The sequence below is a fragment of the Cornus florida genome, unplaced genomic scaffold, assembly GCF_030987335.1.
Source record: "Cornus florida cultivar Cherokee Brave unplaced genomic scaffold, ASM3098733v1 CherokeeBrave_3.0.0_Hap2_scaffold_1, whole genome shotgun sequence".
Taxonomy (NCBI): Eukaryota; Viridiplantae; Streptophyta; class Magnoliopsida; order Cornales; family Cornaceae; genus Cornus; species Cornus florida.
In genome coordinates, this window is record NW_026775582.1 from 756,352 (window position 1) to 772,858 (window position 16,507).

At 33.2% G+C, this 16,507-nt stretch overlaps 1 protein-coding gene across 1 annotated transcript; it reads left to right on the forward strand.

Annotated features, from left to right (window-relative positions):
• Positions 1 to 4,366: 4,366 nt before the first annotated feature.
• On the forward strand, positions 4,367 to 5,145 carry LOC132287696 (uncharacterized). Its single transcript, XM_059789794.1, has 2 exons — positions 4,367 to 4,484; positions 4,643 to 5,145. The coding sequence occupies exons 1-2, from the start codon at positions 4,367 to 4,369 to the stop codon at positions 5,143 to 5,145; spliced, it is 621 nt and encodes a 206-aa protein (XP_059645777.1).
• The last annotated feature ends 11,362 nt before the right edge of the window (positions 5,146 to 16,507 follow it).

Genomic DNA, 16,507 nt, shown 5'->3' on the forward strand with positions numbered 1-16,507 from the left:
CGTGATATTAAAGGGAACTCGAATAAGTTTAACTCAAAACTCTCATTTTCGTTCAAAGATTTAATCTTTGTACATTAAAATGGTCTAGTGACATAATAGGTACCTTGAGTGAGGAATTTTCATTCAAAGATTCAATCTGTACTCATTTAAACACACTTCGGGGCGTAAAAGGGAACTCGAATAAGTTTAACTCCAAACTCTCATTTTCTTTTAAAGATTCAATCTTTATTCATTAAAAAGTTCTAGTGACAAAATTAGTACCTTGATTGAGGTATTTTCATTCAAGGATTCAATCTATGGTCATTAAAACACTCTTCGCGACTTCTTAGGGAACTCGAATAGGTTAAACTCAAAATTCTCATTTTAAATCAAAGATTAAATCTTTATACATTAAAAAGGTCCATTGACATAATAGGTACCTTGATTGAGGTAATTTCATTCAAGGATTCAATCTTTACACATTAAAACACTCTCCGTTACGTCAAAGGGAACTCGAATAAGTTTAACTCAAAACTCTCATTTTCTTTCTAAGATTTATTCTTTATACATTAAAAAGGTCTAGTGACATAATTAATACCTTGATTAAGGTATTTTCATTCAAAGATTCAATCTTTAGACTTTAAAACACTCTTCGCCACTTCATAAGGAATTCGAACAAGTTAAACTTAAAATTGTCGTTTTCTTTCAAAGATTGAATCGCTATACATTAATAAGGTCTAGTGACATAGTAGTTACCTTGATTGTGTTAATTTCACTCAGAGATTCAATCTTTACATTGGTAGCTTGATTGAGGAATTCTCATTCAAAGATTCAATCCTTACTCTTTTAAACACTCTTCGAGACGTCAAAGGGAACTCGAATAAGTTTAACTTAAAACCCTCGCTTTCTTTTAAAGACTCGATCTTTACCCATTAAAAAGGTCTTGTGACGTAATTGGTACCTTAATTGAGGTATTTTCATTCAAAGATTCAATCTGCAGTCATTAAAACACACTTCGCGACTTCATAGGGAACTTGAACAAGTTTTCCTCAAAACTATCATTTTCGTTCAAAGATTCAATCTTTGTAGATTAAAATTGTCTAGTGACATAACTGGTATCTTGATTGAAGTAATTTCATTCAATGATTCAATCTTTTGTCCCTAAAACACAATTCACGACTACATAGTGAACTCGAAGAAGTTGAACTCAAAACTCTCATTTTCTTTCAAAGATTCAATCTTCATACATTAAAATGGTCTAGAGACATAATTGGTACCTTGTTAGAAGTAATTTCATTCAAAGATTCAACCTTTGCTCATTAAAACACTTTTCGGGACGTCAAAGGGAATTCGAATAAGTTTAACTCAAAACTCTAATTTTCTTTCAAAGACTCAATCTTTATACTTTAAAAGGTCTAGCGATATAATAGGTACCTTGATTGAGAATTTTTCATTCAAAGATTCAATCTTTTCTCATTAAAATACTCTTTAGGACGTCCAAGGGAATTCAAACAAGTTTAACTCAAAAATCTCTCTCTCTTTCAAAGATTAAATATTTGTACAAAAAAAAGGACTAGTGACATAATAGGTACCTTGATTGAGGTCTTTTCATTCAAAGATTCAATCTTTAGTTATTAAAACACTCTTCGCAGGGAACTCGAATAAGTTAAACTCAAACCTCTCATTTTCTTTCACAAATTCAATCTTTGTACCTCTTATTCAAAGATTCAGTCTTTTGTCATTAAAACACTCGTCCCGACTTCATAGGGAAGTCGAATAAGTTTAACACAAAACTCTCATTTTCTTTCAAAGATTCAATCTTTATACATTAAAATGGCCTAGTGACATAATAGCTACCTTAATTGAGATAATTTTATTCACTAATTCAATCTTTACTCATTAGAACACTCTCCGTGATCTCAAAGGAAACTCGAATAAGTTTAACTCAAAAGTCTCATTTTCTTTAAAAAATTTAATCTTTATACATTAAAATGGTTTAGTGACATAATATGTAAGGCCCCAATACATAATTATTTTTATTAGCATAATTTAATTTTTATTAGACATAATTTATGGAATATTTTATGTAGTAGTTTGTATGGTGAAGTTAATAGTTGGTGTCAAAACTTATTAAGTTGGTGACAGCCAATGGTAAGAAAATAAATAATAAAAATGATAATATTCCATGTGTACGTGTGTGTGGTTATATGTGTGATACTAGAGAATGGGTGTCTACTAAGGTCATTGGTGCTGAAGGTAATAAATGGTGGAAGTGGTGTGATGGTTCTAATATATATTGATATACTTATGTTTTATTTTAAAGTTTGACCAAGTATTTATTTATATATATGGGTAAGTTATTGACCAGGTCAAGTACATATTCCACCCACCCATGTATGTAGATATCTAGTAATACACTTTATTCTAAATGCTTCCAAAGGAGGCTGTTACTAATTGACACACACACGCATGAGTCATGAAGAGGGGAAAATCACATTTATATCTAAGTGACACGTTGTCTAGAGATTTGCATGGACAAGAAAAAGAAAAAAAATAAAAATACAAATAGAAACAAAGGAGGGATTTTTCAGCCCTAGAAGAAGAAAAGACGGAGAAGAAGAGGAAGATAGAAAAGAGGGAAAAGAGAATTTTTCACTAGATTATGGTAAAGGTAGAGGAATTCATATCTTTGTTTACATGGAAGTTGATTTATATATATATGTTTATTATTCTTCACAAGTTGAGCTATTTAATTCATTTTGATGATATTTTAAATTTAATTGTTTCTATCCTTGATTGAGTGGTTTTCTATGAAGAAATACAAATTTGGTTGGGTATGTGTAAATTTATCTATATTGATAACTTTAATATATATTTAATTATTATTATTATTGTCAAGGATGAGATTGAGTGGTGGGTTTTGCAAGCTTTGGGTGAAAAGTTGTATATGAGAAAACAAAATTTTAGTTTCTGTAGCCATTGTATTGAACCCATAAAAATTAGTCAAAAGACGAAACCCATGGGATGAAGGGGCTGGAGAGAGAGTGAGGAGGAAAGAGAAGAAAAGAGCAAGAAAGAGAGAAGAAAAAAATGTAAAAGGAAGGAGGCGAGATTTCTATTTGGAATTGTGGTTATCAATATTAAAGATAGAGAATTTTTCTATTGAAGGTTTATTGTGTGGTATTTCCATGGACAATTTGGTTAAATGGTTCTACCTACAATTACATCTATTTTATTTATTTTACTTGATTCCAGTACTATAATATTTAAATTCAAGTACTTGTTAGTTGAAGAAATTGTGGAGCTGAAGTTAATATAATAGTCTTGTTATACTTTCTACTATAATTGTGTGTGGAATTGGGATTTGTTATGAAGTTGATAATTGTCGTTCAATTATATTTAGAAATGAATATGACATAGTTATACTATTGTTCAGGCAAGGAGAAAGAGCAAACAACTTCGACCCTATCAAAGGATAAGTGAATAACTTGGGAAGTAGTCAAGGTGAGTGTATTCACTGAAAGTTTGACACTTGAATGTGTTAAATTGAAGTATTGAAGTCATTTATGTGAAATGAAGATGCATCTATATATATATATATATAAGGTCCATACTCTGGCCTGGAAAGAGAGTACTTTAAATGAGGTCCATACTCTGGCCTGGAAAGAGAGTACCATATTTAAATAAGGTCCATACTCTGGCCTAGAAGGAGAGTACTATAATATATAAGGTCCATACTCTGGCCTAGAAAGAGAGTACTATAGTTTAATGCATGTAATATGTTAATGAAGTTTTATTGAAGCTATCAGATAATAGTTGTTTAAAATTACTCTAATGTAGTAGTGTTGCATTCACTAGGCTTTAAGCTCACTCCTTCCATATCTATATTTTTTTCAGGTACAAGGTTGGGTCGCTACTGCCAGGTCTAGAATTTTTGAGTGGGAATGGGAAAAAGAACAATGGAACGTCTTTTGTTTAATATGTAACTATTGTAATAGAATTTAATAGTATAAGTTGCCATTAATATTTTTTGTTTGTTAGAATTTGCATAACAGGCCTATAGGTAGTTTTTGAATTGTAAACTGTTAAACAGGTGCTCTGATGTAGGATGACGTTATATTTGAAGGAGGTTAATGCAGATGGTTAGATGCATTCCAATTTATTCAATTTGTTTAATAATGTAAATTGGGTTGGGGTGTGTCAACTTTTGGTATCAGAGCCTAGGTTTTCTAGGTTCTGGAGGTCATAAGAGTCTAGACTGGCAGTGGCAGTAAGAAGTGTGTAGTAGAGTCATTTATTTGACTTAATGTTATACTAACAGATATAAGTGGTGATTATGTATCATATATATGTTGTTATATTTGAGATTCATTGCAGATAAAAAGAAATGGAAAGGGAAAGTGGTTATCATGGAACTGAGGGTGAAGCCACTTATGTTCCTGTTGAGGCTGAAGTAGAACAACCTATGCAGGGTGGTATGAGAAGAGAACAGGAGTGCTTAACTGGTATGCAGAAAATGGAAAAGGCTATAATAGACTTGGCAGAACAAAACAAACTATTTATAGTCAAATGATGATACAAGAAAGGCTAGAAAGACAACAGAAATGGAAGAAAGGCTCTGAGTATGAGAGGTTTATCAAGTTAACACCCCCAGAATTTTCAGGTACTACCAAACCAGAAGAAGCAGAGGGGTGGGTAAGAAGAATGGAATCGATATTTGCAGTGATGGGTGCAGCAGAAGATCAGAAGGTAAACTTAGCTACATTTATGTTCAAAAATGAAGCTAGTTATTGGTGGGACACGACAAAACATTTGTTGCTCACTCCAAGAGAGAAAGAGGTGATATTCTGGAATCCATTTGTTAAAGCTTTTTATGAGAAATATTTCCCTCCAATTTACAGAAAAGAGAAGGAACGGGAGTTTATTCTCCTAAAACAAGATAGAATGTCTGTGGTTGATTATGAAGTTAAGTTTACAGCTTTATCGAGGTTCGCACCCAAGTTTGTACAGAATGAAGAAGATAAATGTACAAAATTTCAGGATGGTTTAGAAGCAGCTATTAAGTCTAGAGTTTCAGTGTTTGAGGAAACAGATTACAACAGACTTGTGAATAAAGCCATGATTGCCGAAAGGGATGTGAAAGAATTGCAAGAAAGAAGGGAATAATACAAAAGAAATAGATCTGAGCCGTCACAGTCAAGAGGAGGTGAAGGAATTGCAAGTCCAAAAAGTCAAAGGTCGCGGTATGGAAGGGGAAGGGGTGGTGAATCTCAAGGCCAGACATCAAGTATTGGAAGAGGTCAAGGGTTTTCCGAATAACAATCTGTACAACAAGGTAGTTTTGGAGGACGTGGTACTGGCAGGGGGTGTTTTCAGTGCGGAAAGGAAGGTCACCAGAAGAAGGATTGTCCAATCTTGAAAGCAAAAGAGTGCTATCATTGCCATCAGCCGGGTCATCAGAGGAGAGATTGTCCTATGTTGACAGGAATGACCTCAGTGGGCAGTGTTGCTGGTTCTGGTAGAGGTTTTGCACATGGGAACTCATCAAGAGGAGGTAAGGGTGTTACAAGTGGTTCACAAGCCCAGGGAAGAGTGTTTGCTATGACACTTCAGGATGCTCAAGCAACACCAGAAGTGGTGACAGGTACACTTTCTATTTTGGATAGAAATGTTACTGTGCTTATTGATCCTGGCTCAACCCATTCATTTGTTGCATCATCTATTGCTATGCATTTGGGTAGACCACTTTCATCATTAGACAGTAAATTGTTTATTTCTACACCAATGGGAGAAGTGGTAGTGGTTGCAAATGAATACCGGGATTGTGTGTTACAATTGGGAGATAGACAGTTAAAGGTAAATTTGATACCGTTGGGTATTCCAGATTTTGATATCATTTTGGGTATGAATTGGCTATCTGCATATCATGCTTCAATAGACTGTTTTCGGAAAGAAGTTATTTTTCAGATACCAGGGGAGCCAGAATTTAGATTTACAGGAGAAAGAAATGTTATTCCAAACTGTCTCATTTCAGCTATACAAACCAGGAAGTTGTTGAAGAAAGGGTGTCAGGGTTAATTGGCTTATGTGGTTGATACTGAAAATAAAGATATGACACTTGAAAATGTACCAGTGGTAAGGGAATTCACAGATGTGTTTCCAGAAGAATTACCAGGGTTGCCAGTGGACAAGGAGGTAGATTTTACCATTGAGTTGGTACCAGGAACAACTCCAATTTCTATTGCTCCGTATCGAATGGCACCGACAGAATTGAAAGAGTTGAAGATACAGTTGCAAGATTTACTAGATAAAGGATTCATTCGACCTAGTATTTCACCGTGGGGTGCACCGGTGTTATTTGTGAAGAAGAAGGATGGTACTATGCGGTTGTGTATTGACTACAGACAGTTAAATAAAGTGACCATCATAAATAAGTATCCATTGCCACGAATTGATGATCTGTTTGATCAGTTGCAAGGGGCAAAGGTGTTTTCTAAGATTGATTTGAGGTCAGGATATCACCAGTTGAAGGTAAAGGATGGTGATATTTCGAAAACTGCTTTTCGAACTCGATATGGTCATTATGAGTTTTTGGTAATGCCTTTTGGGTTAACCAATGCTCCAGCGGTGTTTATGGATTTAATGAATCGAGTATTTCATCGGTACGTTGATTCTTTTGTTATTGTCTTCATCGATGATATTTTGATATATTCTCGGAGTGTGGATGAACATGAAAAGCATTTAAGAATTGTGTTACAGATGTTACGGGAAAAACAACTCTTTGCCAAGTTCAGCAAATGTGAGTTTTGGCTTGATAAAGTTGTCTTTTTGGGGCATGTAGTATCTGGGGATGGTATTTATGTTGACCCATCAAAAGTGGAAGCAGTGGTGAAATGGGAAAGGCCTACTAATGTGACAGAAGTCAGAAGTTTTCTGGGATTAGCAGGTTATTACCGGAGGTTCATCCAAGGGTTTTCTAGTATCGCATTGCCATTGACAAAGTTGACCCGGAAAGAAGTAAAGTTTGTGTGGGGTGAGGAATGCCAAAGAAGTTTTGAAGAATTGAAGAAAAAGTTAACGTCAGCCCCAGTGTTAACTATTCCGTGTGGTGGTGAAGGTTTTGTGATTTACACTGATGCTTCACATCAGGGTCTGGGATGTGTTTTGATGCAAAATGGTAAAGTAATTGCATATGCTTCTAGACAATTGAAGAATCATGAATTGAATTATCCTACACATGACTTGGAGTTAGCTGCTATTGTTTTTGCTTTAAAATTGTGGAGGCATTATCTGTATGGTGAACTTTGTGAAATATTTACAGATCATCAGAGTTTGAAGTATTTGTTTACACAGAAGGATTTAAATTTGAGACAGAGGCGTTGGATGGAGTTAATCAAAGATTATGATTGTAATATCCACCATCATCCTGGAAAAGCCAATGTAGTAGCAGATGCCTTGAGTAGGAAGTCTTCAGGGAGACTATCTTGTGTACAGTGTACACGGGTGGCAAATGTTATGGAATTGAGATTGATGGGAGTTGAATTGACAGTTACTAACAAAGGAGCATTGTTTGCACATGTTACGGTGAGACCTTTGTTGCTGGATAGAATTAAAGAGCTGCAAATACATGACGTATTCCTGGATAAGAAAAGAAAAGAAGCTCAAGAAGGTATGCAAACTGAATTTATAGTTAGGGATGATGGGATTTTGTATTTTAAAAGTCGAATTTGTGTTCCAAATGATGTTTCCTTGAAGAAAGATATTTTAGATGAAGCCCACAGTTCTATATATACTATGCATCCGGGGAGTACTAAAATGTACAGGGATTTGAAAGAATACTATTGGTGGAACAATATGAAGCGTGAAATTGCAGAATTTGTAGCAAAGTGTTTGATATGTCAACGAGTGAAAGCTGAACATCAGAAACCAGCGGGATTGTTGCAGCCATTACCAGTTCCACAGTGGAAATGGGAGCATGTAACCATGGATTTTGTGACGGGACTTCCAAGATCAAAACGAGGACATGACTCTATTTGGGTGATAGTTGATCGATTGACGAAATCAGCTCACTTTCTGGCAGTAAAAACTACTTATTCTACAAAGGAATATGCTCGTTTGTATGTTGATGTGATCATATGTTTACATGGGGCTCCAGTTTCTATTGTTTGTGACAGGGATCCGAAGTTCACTTCGAGATTTTGGTATAGTTTGCATGAAGCCATGAAAATTTCTCTGAAGTTTAGTACAGCTTTTCACCCGCAGACAGATGGGCAGTCAGAACGAACTATTCAGATTTTGGAAGATATGTTGAGAGCTTGTGTGTTGGATTTCAAAGGTAATTGGGATGATTATTTACCGTTGATTGAATTTGCCTATAATAATAGTTATCAGTCTACTATTGGAATGGCACCGTATGAAGCTTTGTATGGGAGAAAATGTAGAACTCCATTGTGTTGGGATGAGGTGGGGGAAAGAAAGTTATTGGGTCCAGAATTGATTGAACTTACAACAGAAAAAGTGAAGCTAATTCAGCAGCGTATGAAAGTGGCACAGGATAGACAGAAAAGTTATGTAGATGTGCGAAAAAGAAGAGATTTGGAATTTGAAGTTGGTGATTTTATTTTTCTTCGTATTTCTCCTTGGAAAGGTATTATGAGGTTTGGAAAGAAAGGTAAGTTAAGTCCCAAATACATTGGACCTTACAAGATTCTGGAACGAATAGGAGCAGTGGCGTATCGGTTGGAATTACCAAAAGAATTATCAAGATTGCATGATGTTTTCCATGTGTCTATGCTTCGAAAGTATATATCGGATCCATCTCATGTTTTAGTTGCAGAACCGATAGAGTTGAAGGAAGATTTGACTTATGTAGAGGAACCGGTACAGATTGTGGATCGCCGGGAGCAAGTGCTACAGAATAAAACTATATCACTGGTAAAGTTATTGTGGAGGGGTCATACGATTGAAGAAGCGACTTGGGAAAGTGAAGAAGTTATGCGAATGCAATATCCTCACTTATTTGGTATGTTTCTTGCATTTTAATTTCGAGGACGAAATTACTTAAGGGGGGAAGATTTGTAAGGCCCCAATACATAATTATTTTTATTAGCATAATTTAATTTTTATTAGACATAATTTATGGAATATTTTATGTAGTAGTTTGTATGGTGAAGTTAATAGTTGGTGTCAAAACTTATTAAGTTGGTGACAGCCAATGGTAAGAAAATAAATAATAAAAATGATAATATTCCATGTGTACGTGTGTGTGGTTATATGTGTGATACTAGAGAATGGGTGTCTACTAAGGTCATTGGTGCTGAAGGTAATAAATGGTGGAAGTGGTGTGATGGTTCTAATATATATTGATATACTTATGTTTTATTTTAAAGTTTGACCAAGTATTTATTTATATATATGGGTAAGTTATTGACCAGGTCAAGTACATATTCCACCCACCCATGTATGTAGATATCTAGTAATACACTTTATTCTAAATGCTTCCAAAGGAGGCTGTTACTAATTGACACACACACGCATGAGTCATGAAGAGGGGAAAATCACATTTATATCTAAGTGACACGTTGTCTAGAGATTTGCATGGACAAGAAAAAGAAAAAAAATAAAAATACAAATAGAAACAAAGGAGGGATTTTTCAGCCCTAGAAGAAGAAAAGACGGAGAAGAAGAGGAAGATAGAAAAGAGGGAAAAGAGAATTTTTCACTAGATTATGGTAAAGGTAGAGGAATTCATATCTTTGTTTACATGGAAGTTGATTTATATATATATGTTTATTATTCTTCACAAGTTGAGCTATTTAATTCATTTTGATGATATTTTAAATTTAATTGTTTCTATCCTTGATTGAGTGGTTTTCTATGAAGAAATACAAATTTGGTTGGGTATGTGTAAATTTATCTATATTGATAACTTTAATATATATTTAATTATTATTATTATTGTCAAGGATGAGATTGAGTGGTGGGTTTTGCAAGCTTTGGGTGAAAAGTTGTATATGAGAAAACAAAATTTTAGTTTCTGTAGCCATTGTATTGAACCCATAAAAATTAGTCAAAAGACGAAACCCATGGGATGAAGGGGCTGGAGAGAGAGTGAGGAGGAAAGAGAAGAAAAGAGCAAGAAAGAGAGAAGAAAAAAATGTAAAAGGAAGGAGGCGAGATTTCTATTTGGAATTGTGGTTATCAATATTAAAGATAGAGAATTTTTCTATTGAAGGTTTATTGTGTGGTATTTCCATGGACAATTTGGTTAAATGGTTCTACCTACAATTACATCTATTTTATTTATTTTACTTGATTCCAGTACTATAATATTTAAATTTAAGTACTTGTTAGTTGAAGAAATTGTGGAGCTGAAGTTAATATAATAGTCTTGTTATACTTTCTACTATAATTGTGTGTGGAATTGGGATTTGTTATGAAGTTGATAATTGTCGTTCAATTATATTTAGAAATGAATATGACATAGTTATACTATTGTTCAGGCAAGGAGAAAGAGCAAACAACTTCGACCCTATCAAAGGATAAGTGAATAACTTGGGAAGTAGTCAAGGTGAGTGTATTCACTGAAAGTTTGACACTTGAATGTGTTAAATTGAAGTATTGAAGTCATTTATGTGAAATGAAGATGCATCTATATATATATATATATAAGGTTCATACTCTGGCCTGGAAAGAGAGTACTTTAAATGAGGTCCATACTCTGGCCTGGAAAGAGAGTACCATATTTAAATAAGGTCCATACTCTGGCCTAGAAGGAGAGTACTATAATATATAAGGTCCATACTCTGGCCTAGAAAGAGAGTACTATAGTTTAATGCATGTAATATGTTAATGAAGTTTTATTGAAGCTATCAGATAATAGTTGTTTAAAATTACTCTAATGTAGTAGTGTTGCATTCACTAGGCTTTAAGCTCACTCCTTCCATATCTATATTTTTTTCAGGTACAAGGTTGGGTCGCTACTGCCAGGTCTAGAATTTTTGAGTGGGAATGGGAAAAAGAACAATGGAACGTCTTTTGTTTAATATGTAACTATTGTAATAGAATTTAATAGTATAAGTTGCCATTAATATTTTTTGTTTGTTAGAATTTGCATAACAGGCCTATAGGTAGTTTTTGAATTGTAAACTGTTAAACAGGTGCTCTGATGTAGGATGACGTTATATTTGAAGGAGGTTAATGCAGATGGTTAGATGCATTCCAATTTATTCAATTTGTTTAATAATGTAAATTGGGTTGGGGTGTGTCATAATAGGTACCATGATTGAGGTGTTTACATTCAAATATTCAATCTTTTCACGTTAAAATACTCTTTGGGACGTCAAAGGGACCTCGAATAAGTTTAACTCAAAACTCTCATTTTCTTTCAAAGATTCAATCTTTATACATTAAGAAGCTCTAATGACACAATAGGTACCTTGGTTGAGCTATTTTCATTCAAAGATTCAATTTTTAGTCATTAAAACACTCTTCGCGACTTCAAAGGGTACTCGAATAAGTTAAACTCAAAACTCTCATTTTCTTTCAAAGATTCAACCGTTATACATTAAAAAGGTCTTGTGACATAATAGGTATCGTGATTGAGGTAATTTCGCTCAAAGATTCAATCTTTACTCATTAATACACTCTTCGTGACGTCGAAGGGAACTATTATAAGTTTAACTTAAAACTCTCATTTTATTCCAAAGATTTAATCTTTATACATTTAAAAGGTCAAGTGACATAATAGGCACCTTGATTGAGGTATTTCCATTCAAGGATTCAATCTTTAGTCATTAAAGCATTCTACGAGATTACGTTAGGAACTCAAATAAGTTACACTCGAAACTCCCTTTTTCTTTCAAAGATTCATTCTTTATACATTAAAAAGGTCATGTGGCATAATCGGTACCGTGATTGAGGTAATTTCTTTCATATATTCAATCTTTACTAATTAAAACACTCTTCGTGATATTAAAGGGAACTCGAATAAGTTTAACTCAAAACTCTCATTTTCGTTCAAAGATTTAATCTTTGTACATTAAAATGGTCTAGTGACATAATAGGTACCTTGAGTGAGGAATTTTCATTCAAAGATTCAATCTGTACTCATTTAAACACACTTCGGGGCGTAAAAGGGAACTCGAATAAGTTTAACTCCAAACTCTCATTTTCTTTTAAAGATTCAATCTTTATTCATTAAAAAGTTCTAGTGACAAAATTAGTACCTTGATTGAGGTATTTTCATTCAAGGATTCAATCTATGGTCATTAAAACACTCTTCGCGACTTCTTAGGGAACTCGAATAGGTTAAACTCAAAATTCTCATTTTAAATCAAAGATTAAATCTTTATACATTAAAAAGGTCCATTGACATAATAGGTACCTTGATTGAGGTAATTTCATTCAAGGATTCAATCTTTACACATTAAAACACTCTCCGTTACGTCAAAGGGAACTCGAATAAGTTTAACTCAAAACTCTCATTTTCTTTCTAAGATTTATTCTTTATACATTAAAAAGGTCTAGTGACATAATTAATACCTTGATTAAGGTATTTTCATTCAAAGATTCAATCTTTAGACTTTAAAACACTCTTCGCCACTTCATAAGGAATTCGAACAAGTTAAACTTAAAATTGTCGTTTTCTTTCAAAGATTGAATCGCTATACATTAATAAGGTCTAGTGACATAGTAGTTACCTTGATTGTGTTAATTTCACTCAGAGATTCAATCTTTACATTGGTAGCTTGATTGAGGAATTCTCATTCAAAGATTCAATCCTTACTCTTTTAAACACTCTTCGAGACGTCAAAGGGAACTCGAATAAGTTTAACTTAAAACCCTCGCTTTCTTTTAAAGACTCGATCTTTACCCATTAAAAAGGTCTTGTGACGTAATTGGTACCTTAATTGAGGTATTTTCATTCAAAGATTTAATCTGCAGTCATTAAAACACACTTCGCGACTTCATAGGGAACTTGAACAAGTTTTCCTCAAAACTATCATTTTCGTTCAAAGATTCAATCTTTGTAGATTAAAATTGTCTAGTGACATAACTGGTATCTTGATTGAAGCAATTTCATTCAATGATTCAATCTTTTGTCCCTAAAACACAATTCACGACTACATAGTGAACTCGAAGAAGTTGAACTCAAAACTCTCATTTTCTTTCAAAGATTCAATCTTCATACATTAAAATGGTCTAGAGACATAATTGGTACCTTGTTAGAAGTAATTTCATTCAAAGATTCAACCTTTGCTCATTAAAACACTTTTCGGGACGTCAAAGGGAATTCGAATAAGTTTAACTCAAAACTCTAATTTTCTTTCAAAGACTCAATCTTTATACTTTAAAAGGTCTAGCGATATAATAGGTACCTTGATTGAGAATTTTTCATTCAAAGATTCAATCTTTTCTCATTAAAATACTCTTTAGGACGTCCAAGGGAATTCAAACAAGTTTAACTCAAAAATCTCTCTCTCTTTCAAAGATTAAATATTTGTACAAAAAAAAGGACTAGTGACATAATAGGTACCTTGATTGAGGTCTTTTCATTCAAAGATTCAATCTTTAGTTATTAAAACACTCTTCGCAGGGAACTCGAATAAGTTAAACTCAAACCTCTCATTTTCTTTCACAAATTCAATCTTTGTACCTCTTATTCAAAGATTCAGTCTTTTGTCATTAAAACACTCGTCCCGACTTCATAGGGAAGTCGAATAAGTTTAACACAAAACTCTCATTTTCTTTCAAAGATTCAATCTTTATACATTAAAATGGCCTAGTGACATAATAGCTACCTTAATTGAGATAATTTTATTCACTGATTCAATCTTTACTCATTAGAACACTCTCCGTGATCTCAAAGGAAACTCGAATAAGTTTAACTCAAAAGTCTCATTTTCTTTAAAAAATTTAATCTTTATACATTAAAATGGTTTAGTGACATAATAGGTACCATGATTGAGGTGTTTACATTCAAATATTCAATCTTTTCACGTTAAAATACTCTTTGGGACGTCAAAGGGACCTCGAATAAGTTTAACTCAAAACTCTCATTTTCTTTCAAAGATTCAATCTTTATACATTAAGAAGCTCTAATGACACAATAGGTACCTTGGTTGAGCTATTTTCATTCAAAGATTCAATTTTTAGTCATTAAAACACTCTTCGCGACTTCAAAGGGTACTCGAATAAGTTAAACTCAAAACTCTCATTTTCTTTCAAAGATTCAACCGTTATACATTAAAAAGGTCTTGTGACATAATAGGTATCGTGATTGAGGTAATTTCGCTCAAAGATTCAATCTTTACTCATTAATACACTCTTCGTGACGTCGAAGGGAACTATTATAAGTTTAACTTAAAACTCTCATTTTATTCCAAAGATTTAATCTTTATACATTTAAAAGGTCAAGTGACATAATAGGCACCTTGATTGAGGTATTTCCATTAAAGGATTCAATCTTTAGTCATTAAAGCATTCTACGAGATTACGTTAGGAACTCAAATAAGTTACACTCGAAACTCCCTTTTTCTTTCAAAGATTCATTCTTTATACATTAAAAAGGTCATGTGGCATAATCGGTACCGTGATTGAGGTAATTTCTTTCATATATTCAATCTTTACTAATTAAAACACTCTTCGTGATATTAAAGGGAACTCGAATAAGTTTAACTCAAAACTCTCATTTTCGTTCAAAGATTTAATCTTTGTACATTAAAATGGTCTAGTGACATAATAGGTACCTTGAGTGAGGAATTTTCATTCAAAGATTCAATCTGTACTCATTTAAACACACTTCGGGGCGTAAAAGGGAACTCGAATAAGTTTAACTCCAAACTCTCATTTTCTTTTAAAGATTCAATCTTTATTCATTAAAAAGTTCTAGTGACAAAATTAGTACCTTGATTGAGGTATTTTCATTCAAGGATTCAATCTATGGTCATTAAAACACTCTTCGCGACTTCTTAGGGAACTCGAATAGGTTAAACTCAAAATTCTCATTTTAAATCAAAGATTAAATCTTTATACATTAAAAAGGTCCATTGACATAATAGGTACCTTGATTGAGGTAATTTCATTCAAGGATTCAATCTTTACACATTAAAACACTCTCCGTTACGTCAAAGGGAACTCGAATAAGTTTAACTCAAAACTCTCATTTTCTTTCTAAGATTTATTCTTTATACATTAAAAAGGTCTAGTGACATAATTAATACCTTGATTAAGGTATTTTCATTCAAAGATTCAATCTTTAGACTTTAAAACACTCTTCGCCACTTCATAAGGAATTCGAACAAGTTAAACTTAAAATTGTCGTTTTCTTTCAAAGATTGAATCGCTATACATTAATAAGGTCTAGTGACATAGTAGTTACCTTGATTGTGTTAATTTCACTCAGAGATTCAATCTTTACATTGGTAGCTTGATTGAGGAATTCTCATTCAAAGATTCAATCCTTACTCTTTTAAACACTCTTCGAGACGTCAAAGGGAACTCGAATAAGTTTAACTTAAAACCCTCGCTTTCTTTTAAAGACTCGATCTTTACCCATTAAAAAGGTCTTGTGACGTAATTGGTACCTTAATTGAGGTATTTTCATTCAAAGATTCAATCTGCAGTCATTAAAACACACTTCGCGACTTCATAGGGAACTTGAACAAGTTTTCCTCAAAACTATCATTTTCGTTCAAAGATTCAATCTTTGTAGATTAAAATTGTCTAGTGACATAACTGGTATCTTGATTGAAGTAATTTCATTCAATGATTCAATCTTTTGTCCCTAAAACACAATTCACGACTACATAGTGAACTCGAAGAAGTTGAACTCAAAACTCTCATTTTCTTTCAAAGATTCAATCTTCATACATTAAAATGGTCTAGAGACATAATTGGTACCTTGTTAGAAGTAATTTCATTCAAAGATTCAACCTTTGCTCATTAAAACACTTTTCGGGACGTCAAAGGGAATTCGAATAAGTTTAACTCAAAACTCTAATTTTCTTTCAAAGACTCAATCTTTATACTTTAAAAGGTCTAGCGATATAATAGGTACCTTGATTGAGAATTTTTCATTCAAAGATTCAATCTTTTCTCATTAAAATACTCTTTAGGACGTCCAAGGGAATTCAAACAAGTTTAACTCAAAAATCTCTCTCTCTTTCAAAGATTAAATATTTGTACAAAAAAAAGGACTAGTGACATAATAGGTACCTTGATTGAGGTCTTTTCATTCAAAGATTCAATCTTTAGTTATTAAAACACTCTTCGCAGGGAACTCGAATAAGTTAAACTCAAACCTCTCATTTTCTTTCACAAATTCAATCTTTGTACCTCTTATTCAAAGATTCAGTCTTTTGTCATTAAAACACTCGTCCCGACTTCATAGGGAAGTCGAATAAGTTTAACACAAAACTCTCATTTTCTTTCAAAGATTCAATCTTTATACATTAAAATGGCCTAGTGACATAATAGCTACCTTAATTGAGATAATTTTATTCACTGATTCAATCTTTACTCATTA

Bases quoted from the DNA above. Each gene is read 5' to 3' on its own strand.
- LOC132287696 (XM_059789794.1), top strand. From the start codon at position 4,367: ATGGAAAGGGAAAGTGGTTATCATGGAACTGAGGGTGAAGCCACTTAT. The intron at 4,485-4,642 runs GTATGCAGAAAA...CAGAATTTTCAG, and splicing joins AGAACAGGAGTGCTTAACTG to GTACTACCAAACCAGAAGAA.